At 33.1% G+C, this 12,361-nt stretch overlaps 1 protein-coding gene across 2 annotated transcripts in view; it reads right to left on the bottom strand.

Annotated features, from left to right (window-relative positions):
• The window catches only part of LOC131846178 (ecdysone-induced protein 74EF), a 276,899-nt gene that overhangs the window by 166,914 nt on the left and 97,624 nt on the right, over positions 1-12,361 (bottom strand). The window contains exons 4-7 of one of the 2 annotated variants that reach the window (XM_059195419.1): positions 11,184-11,275; positions 9,498-9,887; positions 7,816-8,073; positions 6,535-6,892 (exon numbers count right to left, since the gene is read on the bottom strand). In XM_059195419.1, the coding sequence (XP_059051402.1) occupies positions 6,535-6,892; positions 7,816-8,073; positions 9,498-9,572 (691 nt within the window). In that variant the 5' untranslated portion in view covers positions 9,573-9,887; positions 11,184-11,275. The remainder of the gene's footprint in view (positions 1-6,534; positions 6,893-7,815; positions 8,074-9,497; positions 9,888-11,183; positions 11,276-12,361) is intronic. The other variant, XM_059195420.1, reaches the window with a different exon arrangement.

Genomic DNA, 12,361 nt, shown 5'->3' with positions numbered 1-12,361 from the left:
GATATAAAGTGTTTAGTGCTTAGAGAGTAGATGTCATTTCCTCTCCGATTCGCTCCGTCCATTTCAATCCAGGACGAGATGAACCAGGTTCGAACTCCTACCAGTGCCTGACTAAAGTTGTACCCGTCAGTGGCATCTACACTCGCCCCCTGTCGTTCCGTGAAGATATAAAGGCCTGTATTAAAATAGATCGTAAACAACATATGACTCATTTCGTCGAATTCTACAAGTTATGTAATTAAATATTATAATAATATTTAAATTTGAAAAAATGCGTATTTCTTTGAATTCTATAATTTGTGAATTCTAGAATTCGAAGAAACAGGCAATTTTTCAAATTAAAATAGCCTATAGAATTCGAAGTATTGGGTTTATATGACGACCTCGGTGGTCTAGCGGTCTAGTACACCGCTTTACGACCGATGGTCGCGGGTCAAACATTTGTATTCATGAGTATGATTGTTTGTATCGGTCTGGGTGTTTTCTATGTATAATATGTATGTATTTACGAAAAAAAAATATCTATGTACTTGTATCAGTTATCTAGTACCCATAACACAAGCTTTAGCTAGCTTAACTTGGGTCTAGATGGCGCTGTGTGAATTGTCCTGAGATTATTATTATTATTATTATTATTATATATTTTTTTTTCAAATGTATTCTAATGCTGTTGCTCGCTGCTAGCCTTTACAGCTTGACTGAACGATAGGGGACGAGTGCAGGTCTTAGCATTATAGAATTCACTGATTATAGAATTGCAAGAAACAGGTAATTTTTCAAATTAAAGTAACCTATAGGATTCGAAGACATGAGTTAGATATTTTTACAATCAATTCTAATGCTGTTGGCCGCTGCTAGCCTTTAAAACTTTAGCGACCGATAGAGACGAATGCAGATTTTTGCATTCTAGAATTCACTAATTATAGAATTTGAAGAAACAGGTGATTTTTCAACGAAAACAGCATTTATATTTTGATGATATCATCGCATAACTCAGTGTAATATGCGCCGTCAGTGACATTGCCCCATATAGATTTACATGGAAATACGTTTATGGGAAATAACTTGATCATTTACTATGTTTTCTCCTTGTGGTGACGATGGAAGAATACTATTTATCCCCATCATCATAATCATACCTCTTCATACCGGGGATCTCGTAGAAAACAGTATCAAAACAATCGGTACTAATTTATAAATTTGTAGATAAAAGTAGGTAAGATGTCTTTATAGAAATTTAAAGTTTAGATGTAATGTAATTGATTAAGAAGTCAACACGGAGCTAATATGCTCACTATTGTGCTAAGCTCCTAAATAAATAAAGAGAATAAAAAATTACCTTAGTCACTAAGGAAACAAAACACAAATACATACAGATAAGGAAAACACGAAAAAAACCTTATATGATATAGGAGGCCTATAAATATTTATAGATATATAGAATGTACTTTGTTTATAATATTATTGTAGTAATAATATATAGAATACTAGCTATGTCCGCGGTTTCACGCGTGAAATTTACAGCCTATATGTTATTCTGATGTGTAATCTATATTACTGTAAAGTTTCATCAAAATCCGTTTAGTAGTTTTTGCGTGAAAGGGTAACAAACATCTATACATACTCATAAACTTTCGCGTTTCAAATATTGATAAGATAAGATTATTTATTCTATATTGCACTATCATTACATAGTATAAAATAAAGTCGCTGTCGCTGTCTGTCCGTCCCTATGTATGCTTAAATCTTTAAAACTACGCAACGGATTTTGAAGCGGGTTTTTTTTAATAGATAGAGTGAGTCTAGAGGAAGGTTTATATATATATATTCGTGTACACCCGTGCGAATCCGGGGTGAGTAGCTAGTATTAATATACAACATTATGCACAGCGGCATCTAGTCATAAAAAAAAAACACAGCGTGTACATACATTATAGTGGACCAATAAATACTAGTTAACGGACAGAAATATTGAAATAAATATTTTTTTAATATACATACATATATATTAAAAAATATATACAAATTATTGCTAAATCGATAAGACCGACTTTTGTACTTTCTCTACAAATAAATTACAATTGTTATATTTTTTCAGTTACAATAAAGTATAATATATAAGAAAATAGATATACCTATATATATATTATTAAGGTGCCAGTTAAAATAATAATAATAATAATAATAAAATTACAAAATTACTCAAAATATTACAGCTTCACCCACTTACTTTCATACTTCTCCAAAAAGCTGTAATTCTAAACACCTGTAGAATAGTCCGCAAATTTTTGTCATCATAATCATTTCTTTTATAATTGTCATTGTTTGGTGATATTCACCCGCAATGACAAGTTTAACACCCCATCAAAAGCTGATGTATAATATATATATATATATATATATATAAAAAAACAATAATAATAACCCTGGACAATTTATACAAAGTCCTAAGGTAAGCAGAGTTTATGTTATGGGTACTAGGTAAATAATATAATTAATTACAGAAAACCGAAGAGCTGGCAGCTACCTTGGACAAAGAATTAGTCTAGCTATTCAAAGAGGGAACGCTGCCAGTATCTTCGGAACGTTGCCTAAAGGGACCCCTTTTAATAATATATTTTAGTCATCATATTATATATTTTATTAATTACATATTATACATAGCAAACACCCAGAGTGTCACACACAATTTGACTACTTGAACTCGAGCCCGCGACCTTCGGAAGACAGTATGTTCTACCGCTAAACCACCGAGCGTTACGGATAAATCATTGTAAAAACATTCTGCAGACTGCCTGCAAGCCTGTCATCACGTTATCACATTATATGGGTCATACATTATCACATATACCTATTCCCGATCGCACAATGAGGTCATACAATATTGAATAAGTATTGCCTTATACACATAATTTTGTTATATGATCATACACAGTTTAACAATGGTTTTTTTAAGAGTTTAACTTTCTTCTTTAATTTAGATTACGAATGTCCAGAAAGAAGAAGACTAAATAATAGAGGAAAACTAAAGATTATTTAGATTACCCCTAGTGGTGCCCTCAGACTAAAGTCGTATCCGTCAGGCGGGAGTTGACCTTCAGCCGCTCCATAAGTCCTTCCTTGGTTTGGAGTGCCATCTGCACTCGCCCCCTAACGTCCGGTGAAGCTGTAAAGGCCAGCTGCGGCCAACAGCATTAGAGTAGTCCGAAAAAAAATGTAGATTAAACTACATCAGCTAGGATACTTAAAATTCTCAATTATTCGACGAGTGACACTTTTTTTTTTATTTTTTTTTTTATTAGGTCACCAACAAGATTTACACCAACACTCTTACATTATATATATTACATTACAATCTATTTATACTAAGCGCAACCTTAATTATAGGCAACTACGACATTTATGTGACAAATTTGTGCTTACAATTAACAATTAACAAAACATAAAAAACAACTTAAAATTCTACCTATAAAAAACCTGTACTGATTCAACTAGAACTTATGATACTATTGAGACATCTGCGAAATTTGCAATAACTATTACTAAATATGTCAACTGATGAATGTTTCTTTAATGTGATGTTTCCTTTTAAATCTAAAAGAAGCCGCCAGTAAACAAGTGTTTAGTTAAAAACGAAGTTAGTGATCTCCTTAGGGGATACTATACTATTCCAGCGGCGCAAACCACTTGAGTTATAAACCGTATCTTTTTTTATGTATTTTAGAAAAAAATTGCCTACGCTTTTTTATAATTTCGGCGTTGTTCCACAGAGCGATAATTATTATATATAAGTTGCGTGTTAAGTAGAGTAGCATATAAACTTTATATTATAGTATAACTATATTATAGTAAACTTTATATTATACAGTACTAGCTGTACTCGAGACATCGTCCGCGTGGAATTTAACTTTATTATTCTAAAATATAAGTAGCCTAAGTTACTCATTATTACATCGGTTACCTGTCAAAAAAAGTCCCGTTAATATCGGTCCAGCCATTTCAGAGATTAGCCGGAACAAACAGACCGACAGACAGACAGACAAAAATTGTAAAAAATGTTATTTTGGTGTATAATATGTAGCGTATTTATATTCATATGCATGTAGTAAAAAATGGTTATTTCAATATTACAAACAGACACCTCAATTTGATTTATATGTATAGATGTATAGATACATAGTATATATATTGGACAGCCTCGGTGGTCTAGTGGTTTAGCACACCGCTTTACTATCCGATGGTCGCGGGTTCGATTCCTCGCACAGTACAAACCTTTGTATTCATGAGTATGATTGTTTGTATCGGTCTGGGTGTTTTCTATGTATAATATGTATTAATTTACGAAAAAAAAATGTATCCATGTATTTATATTAGTTGTCTAGTACCCATAACACAAGCTCTGCTTAGCTTGGGACTAGATGGCGCTGTGTGAATTGTCGTGAGATATTATTATTATATTATACTGTATAGTATAGTATAACTAAACGGATCCGGCCAATTCTTTTCTTAATTTTGTCATAGCTAAAAGTGTAAAAGTTATATCAGCTCAAATAACAGTAAGCTAAGGTAAACGAGGAATTGCAAGTGCACTGCCGGCCTTTTAGAAGGTAAAAACTGTTTTCAATAGTTTAAATATCATATCGGTTCGTAAATATCATTGCTGGAAGGTGATTCTACAATGTGGTTGTGTTTGTGTGCGTGGCAAAAAGTTTCTAGAAAACCGCACTGTGGAGGACCGCCATTCATCCAGATCGAACATATCGGGATAGAATTTTGTGATATCTTAGTTTTGGTGCCTTGACTATGACAAGAACATTTTTGGTCTTCAACTATTCTGATTTTCCATAATAAACGATTTGTCTGTTTAGTAAAACATTGAACACAAACAAGCAAAGAAAACGATTGTTATTGGTAGGTGCTTGTGATGGTAATTTTCCACGTCTTGTTTAAACAAATGTGTCTCATGTTATTTCATTGTTTAATTAACTAAAAATAAACTGCGAATCGACGAGGCTTTGATGAAATTCATATAAAATTTTGTAAACATGTTGAAATTCAAATTCAAAAATCATTATTTTATTCTTTTATTTATTTATGTTAGACATTTGAACCACTTACGAACGTCAAGTTTTTTGTAATTAACATTTTTTCCTACCGTAGACATGCAGTGTACAGATTCTATCGAGAAGAACTGGGGAGAAACTTAACTGAATTTCTTTATTTTAAAAGCCAGTTTATTTACAATGTATATTTATATAGGTGTCTATGTCTAACATTAAATGAAAATTCCGTGCGTGAACAACTTTAGTCATTTAAGTAATCGTTTAGTGAGTAATAGATTATGAGAGGCTATTTCAGAACAAGTACTAGGGAAAGTTGAGAAACGTAATGCTAGCTTTCGCTTCCGGCTGCACGGTGGCGCCACTGGTCGGTGATGAAATGATGATATAAATATTTTTTTATTTATATGTATATCTATAAACATTTATTCTATTTAGTTAGTGTTATGTAGAGACATAATATTAAGTTAAATTAATAAACTTTTAAAATATATTTACATACAAAAAAACATAAAAAAAAATAGGTAATGTAATATTGAATATGTTGATTAAATTAAAAATTAAACATACTATATGTTGCTGACGTACTGGCCACATACTTTTATAGTTCATATGTTATATCTTTCTAAAGAATTTTATTATATATTTTTGTATACACTATAAATAATGACAATGACATACGAGCGACCTCATTGAATGCCTCACTCGTCGCCTATATAGATGAAAGAACCCCATAAGATATATTAAACAACCCATGGTTGTCATGAGTTGCCATTGAAAGGACTGAGGTGTCACGCTTGAACTTTGTGAACGTACTGTCATATCTTCATGTTCAAATTGAAATTCAGCTTGTAAAACAATATAGGTCACACAGAGATACTTTTTATATTGTTAATTTTTTTAGTAGAATGATAATAGTTCATTTTTAGCGTAAATAATGCTCACTAAATAGTGTGGTATTTAGATATATAAGTGGTAAGTGGTAAATATATTATAAGTAATTTAAGTACTTATATTTTTATGAAAGCACTTAAGTGACCTCTAAAATAGCAATAAGTATATAAAATACCGTGTATTACGTCCCAATAAAATACAGTCAGTAATTTATGTTCATTTTACAACGTGCTAACTTTCTCGCAAGCAGTTACTATGACGTTAAAAACATAGCTAGGCGCGGAGGTAAAAGCGGCGGCCCGAAAGGAAAATCGCTGCTACTTCCGCGAGAGGAAATCGAAAGTGCACTTTGATTGCAGGAGAAAACTGCACAGATGCCGGTGCATCTCGGTGAGATAAGTTTATTTTTATTCATTTGTTACTGATAGCGCCATCTGTGTAAAACTATACGAACTAATATGTTTCGGGGATATAAAAGCATAGCGTTTTATATCGTTTTAGTTACGCTACACACCGCTAGATGTCTCTTATCATTAAATTACCTTTTAAAATTTAAATTAAATATAAACTAGGTACTAACCTTTACCTCCACCAGCATCATGCACCTGCGGCTTCCCACTCGGCACCCGTTGCATCGGCGAAGCGCTTCCATAGTTCATAGTCGTTCCACTGTAATCCGAACTCATTGGTTCCTGCTTTATGCCGCTAGATGTCGCTGCTAATTTCTCCGCCAATAGCGGATTAGCTGAGGCAATATTGTATCTTCCATTGTTAATATTACTCGTCACAGCGTTACTGATTGCATTCGTCCCCGACCTGAGGAGTTGCTGTAGCCTCTGCTGGCCACCATTCTGTAATGACAGCTGACTTGAAGGCTGGTAATATCCTTGTAATTGACTTGCGGACGATGGCGATGATATGTTATTGTTCTCTTCTTGCTGGAATGAAAGAGAAACAAATGATGTTATATTGATCATCTATACATATAAATAAAATTGAAGTGTCTGTTTGTAGTATTGAAATAACCGTTTTTTACTACATGCATTTGAATATAAATACGGTACATATACCAAAATAACTTTTTTTTTTAATTTTTGTCTGTCTGTCTTCCGGCTAATCTCTGAAATGGGTGGACCGATTTTGACAAGTAGCTGACTTTTTTGGCAGGTATCTGATATAATAAGGAGTAACTTACGCTACTTTTATTTTAGCAACGTAAAGTTAAATTCAACACGAACGAAGTCGCGGGAACAGCTAGTCGTTAATATGTATGTGTATAGATGAATATATATGTCATATGGGCAAAGTTAACTTAATTTTTACTACAATAAGGAACTTAAATAAACTCGTTATTTTCAAATAGAAAGAGGTTTATATACCTAAGTAGGTATAGGTCTATTAATAAATACATAATATAAATACCCTCAAATTAACACAGTAACATCTAATATAACACAAAGCAACATAAAATATTTTTTTATTCTGTCAATCTATAATAATATTAAATAGAGGACTTATTCGATTCCTTGAACTCAAATAATACTTTATTGATTTTAGAAAATCATTTAATATTTAACAAATTAAATAATATTCCAAAACTTTATAATATATCATATATATACAACAATAATTAAAATATACATAACTACAAATTATTACCGCTTTATCTATGGTCTCGGGTTCGATGCCTGGCATGGTGCAAACATTTATATGTAACAGTCTGGGTATTTTCTATATATATTATGTGCGTATATAAATATTTATATCAGTTATCTAGTACCCATAACACAAGCTCTGCTTACCGCGGGACTAGATGGCGCTGTGTTAATTGTCTAAGGTTATTTATTTATATTTTGTTTACCTTTATTTCGATGGGTGGTACTGCCGATGCTGTAGCGTTGGTGAGATCCGTGAAGAAGGTATCGAAATTGTCGAAAGCGGTCTCCCCCAGCTGCTTGAGGATGTCATCAGGGTCGGCGGCTTCCGAGCCATCAGGCTCCAGGGTCAGTCCACCGACAATATTGGATAGCTCGGCCTGGGACAGTTCTCCCAGGGATGACGCCATCTGTTGCAGTTGGGCGGCGGCCTGTCCGCCAGCAGCCACTACCGCGTCCTGTAACTTTAAAAAAAACGTACCTTCACGACTGTTATCAGAGGCACTTGACGGTCTCGGTGGTCTAGCGGTGTAGACCGCCTTACAATTTAAATGACCGGGTTCAATTCCCCGCACGGTACAAACATTTGTATTTATAAGTATGATTGTTTATATCAGTCTGGATGTTTTCTATGTATAATATGTATGTATTTAGGAGATAGATATATTTAAAAAAATGTATCTATGTATTTGTATCAGTTGTCTAGTGCCCATAACACAAACTCTGCTTAGCTCTGAACTGAATGGCGTTGTGTGAATTTTCCACGAGTATTATTATTACTATTTTCAACTCTAAACAAAATTCTGATTAGCAAATAAACTCAACTGGACTAATAAAAAAGTAAATAAACGAATAAACTTGTCCTCCCTTGAAAGTTTGTATTCACACGTTTGGATTTGTATAATGTGAACTTACAAGGATTGTTTAAAAGAGCAACACACAAGTTTCTTGATCGTTCTTCTTGTGATGAGACAGCTTTCGGAACGAGCGGTAGATGAAAAAAAATGTTATGACTGTTCAAAAGTGCTTAAATTAAGTTTATTTGAATAAATGATTTTCTATTCTGTTCCTCTCTTCTTTTCTGCTGTGCCCATAATAGCTGAACGTAAACCTAACAACTGCATATTGTAAATTTATAGAACGCAATACATAAATAAAAGAAAATATTAACTTCGTGATAAATATAACATTCTCTAGGTATATTTGAAACCAACGTGGCAGGGGACGGAGCGAGACGTATCAATGTTGTTTGTTACCGGTGTTTCCTTAATTGTGTGCTACTGGAGAGTGAGTCAGAAATATAAATTTACATGAAACATTTTTGAGTTACACCAGAATTGAATTTAGAACTTTTGGATCTAAGTGGAACTAATAGTTTATTTGGCCATAACACGCTTTCTTTCGTAATGTTTTATTATTAATAATAATATAATATTCTATTGCTAGCATTTTGACTAATTTGCAAATAATGATTTTAATTCTAAATAATGAGCATCAACTATGAAATATGGGTATTTTTATACTTTCGTGTTTAATACATTATTAAAATTGTTAACCGGGTCTTAACACGAACAATTTTATGGTAAATGAATGTATTTAAATTAATTATAAAACTCAACCTAGTCGAAACGAGAGAGGTAAATACATTTATTTGCCATAAAATTATTCGTGATAATAAAATCAAAAATCACGTATTCATTATAACCAGTTATGAACTATTATTAATATTTTTTCCCTACCGTCCAGTTCAATATACAGATTCAACTGTGAAGAACTGGCAAGTAACATAACTGATTTTGTTTTTTTTTGACCTAATTTATTGTTAATTTCCCGTTAACAATATGAATATTGTTTGATATAAGGTGTTGTAACGGTAAATATAAATTACCTGAAGGCAATTGGAGAGGTCGACCATTCTGCCCTCATTCTCCGCAGACCACCATTCGTCTTCAATAAAGGGCATCGCCAGCGCCGGACCCGACGGCGCGTGCGTCCCCGCCACGTTGTCGCCACTCCACGCCAGATGGCGCTATCACACGCGCACACGCGACTCACGGTATAAATAGTCTAAAACTGTTTTTACACTAATAAATTCGTACAATATGTTTGGCAGCGTTTTGGACGGATCGTACATTATTCGATGTATGTTTTATGCGATGTTTAGGTACTCGTTTGCGGCGGAACACATTGCGGTTGGTTTGGCGTTGGTCATTGAGTTTGCTCCGCGCCTGGGCCGGGTTACCTCACGCCTCGTTGACCGCTTCTCTTCAACAGCAACCTGCGAATATGAAAAGCGTAGACTTTCACGTCTTTAAACATTTCTCTTAACTAAAAAAAATTTAATAGGTAATCAATATTATCATTATTTAAGTAAACTTCATAATAAATTCGCCTATATACATGAACAGCATGCTAGTGGCATTTCAAGAACTAATGCTGAGGACCGTAGTATTAATTAATTGCCATGGAATATATTTTAACTACGGTGGTAGTTTATGGAAGAAGTGTTAGAATTTAGTGAGATAAAGATATATATATATATAATTAATATAGATGTCCTCTAACAGGTATTAATATTTATACATGCATATATATATATATATATATATATATATATTATATAAATAGTATTAAATACATATGCAGTAGGTCCATTTTTCTTTGACACTACATACTTATTAGTCGTTTCAAAAGTTACAATTAACAAATAAATTAATATAAATATTGTAGCGAACAGTATTTATATAATTAGATGAAAGAGTATAAGTTAAAAATCAATATAATAATCCTACCTACATTATATACAAATAAAATTCATAAATTTATAAAAATATATCGACCAGCGCCATCTAGTTCAAAAAGTTTGTACTTCTAAACATAGTCATCTCCATTGCTTTTACTTGTTCATGTATTTTTTCTGCATCGTTATGCTATGTGTCTGTAATTGGTAAATAAAGAATTTATCTATAGAACCTATTTAAGCATATGATTTTTTTATATAATTTAAATGGCAAGCATTAACCGTCCCCTAAAATAAAAAAAAATCAAAATGTCTTTATTCATGTAGGTCTACTACAGACTCTTATGATATGTCAAATCTATCGTCAGTTTGGAATGATTTCGAGATGAGAAGAACTGACAAGAAACTCAGCTCGTATTCTTTTCATCGTCATTATTGCCACCAGATGGTAAATGGTAATCTTCGCATACATGTACAGCATGTTATCATGATACACAGGCTGTTTGCTGTGTATATTATGTATGTATTCAAACAAAAACTATGTATTCATATAAATTATCTAGTACCTATAACACAAGCTTAGCTTAACTTGGACACTAGATGGCGCTGTGTGAAGTGTACTGAGAGTGAGAGTGTATTAATAAAATAATAATAAATATGTTTTTTTTTGGCATAAATGGGTCGTTTGTTAGTACTTTTTTTTGTAAAATAATGTTAGTAAAGTGAAAAATCTTTACTACATTGGTGTTAACTAATTTTTTGATTGATTTTTTACTAGGTTGGACGTTGGTGGTAAATAAATATATTATTATTGAAATTATGCGCCGCGATCACCTGGCGACGTCCCAGTGTATGTTGAACCTGCGTCGATACAGCATAGATGCAGCGTGACGCACACCCACTGAGCACACGGCGATGCTGCCACTCTGCAATGGACAAATACAATCATACTTCAACAAACTAATAAAAATAACATAAGTATATAATGTAAGTGTTGTAAGTCTGGACGGCCTCGGTGGTGTAGCGGTTTACCACACCGCTTTTTTTCCGATGGTCGCGGGTTCGATTCTCGCACGGCACTAACATTTTTATTCATAAGTATGTTTGTATCGGTCTGGGTGTTTTCTATGTACATTATATAATGTATTTACAAAAAAAATGTATCTATGTAGTATTAATGTACTTAAAATTTCATACAAATCGATCAAAGCGATTCGAAGGAGATTTTTTCTTACAAACACTATAAGTATGATTCAATGTACGGATGTTTGAGACACGTTCTAAAAGACTAAACGGAATTTGATGAAACTTTACAGTAATATAGCTTAGATATAACAATAACACATGGGCTGTAATTTAAAAAGATTACGTATAAATTGGGCAAAATCTAATGATAAACATCAAGTAAGTGTGATTCAGTCAGCTAGTATTAGATATATAAATAGAGTGTACACTCGAGCGAAGCCTGGGTCGCTAGTTTATACTAAAGCGTCAAATAATACACTTTCTGTGGGATTACGTTCTTGCACATTTTTTTCTGAATAAGTCCATTTAAAAGAGTTCATTTAATAAAGATTACTGCATTTATAATGATAATACTGGTAATTGTTAAATCATAAAAAAAACAATGCGCGGAAGATTGCGAGAATACGGCCCGCCGAGGTGCGGGCGGCCGCGGCAAAAACGAAACAATGCTAACATTGCTCTTTCACTATAATTGTTATAAAGTACGCCACGCAAAAAGAGGACTTTTGTTTTCTAAAACACTTCCTATACTTTCATTAGATTGCGTGTGTTGACGTAAAGATCATTTGGCGAAATCATAATCGTAATTAATACAGTACAGGAGTCGAGAATATTATTCGAGTCGTAATACAGTACAGGAGTCGAGAATAATATTCGAGTTGTAATACAGTACAGGAGTCGAGAATATTATTCGAGTCGTAATACAGTACAGGAGTCGAGAATATTATTCGAGTCGTAATACAGTACAGGAGTCGAGAATATTATTC

Source organism: Achroia grisella, unplaced genomic scaffold (assembly GCF_030625045.1).
Source record: "Achroia grisella isolate CSIRO2021 unplaced genomic scaffold, CSIRO_AGI_Agris_v1 utg503, whole genome shotgun sequence".
NCBI lineage: Eukaryota > Metazoa > Arthropoda > Insecta > Lepidoptera > Pyralidae > Achroia > Achroia grisella.
This window is presented reverse-complemented; position numbering and strand designations above follow the sequence as displayed.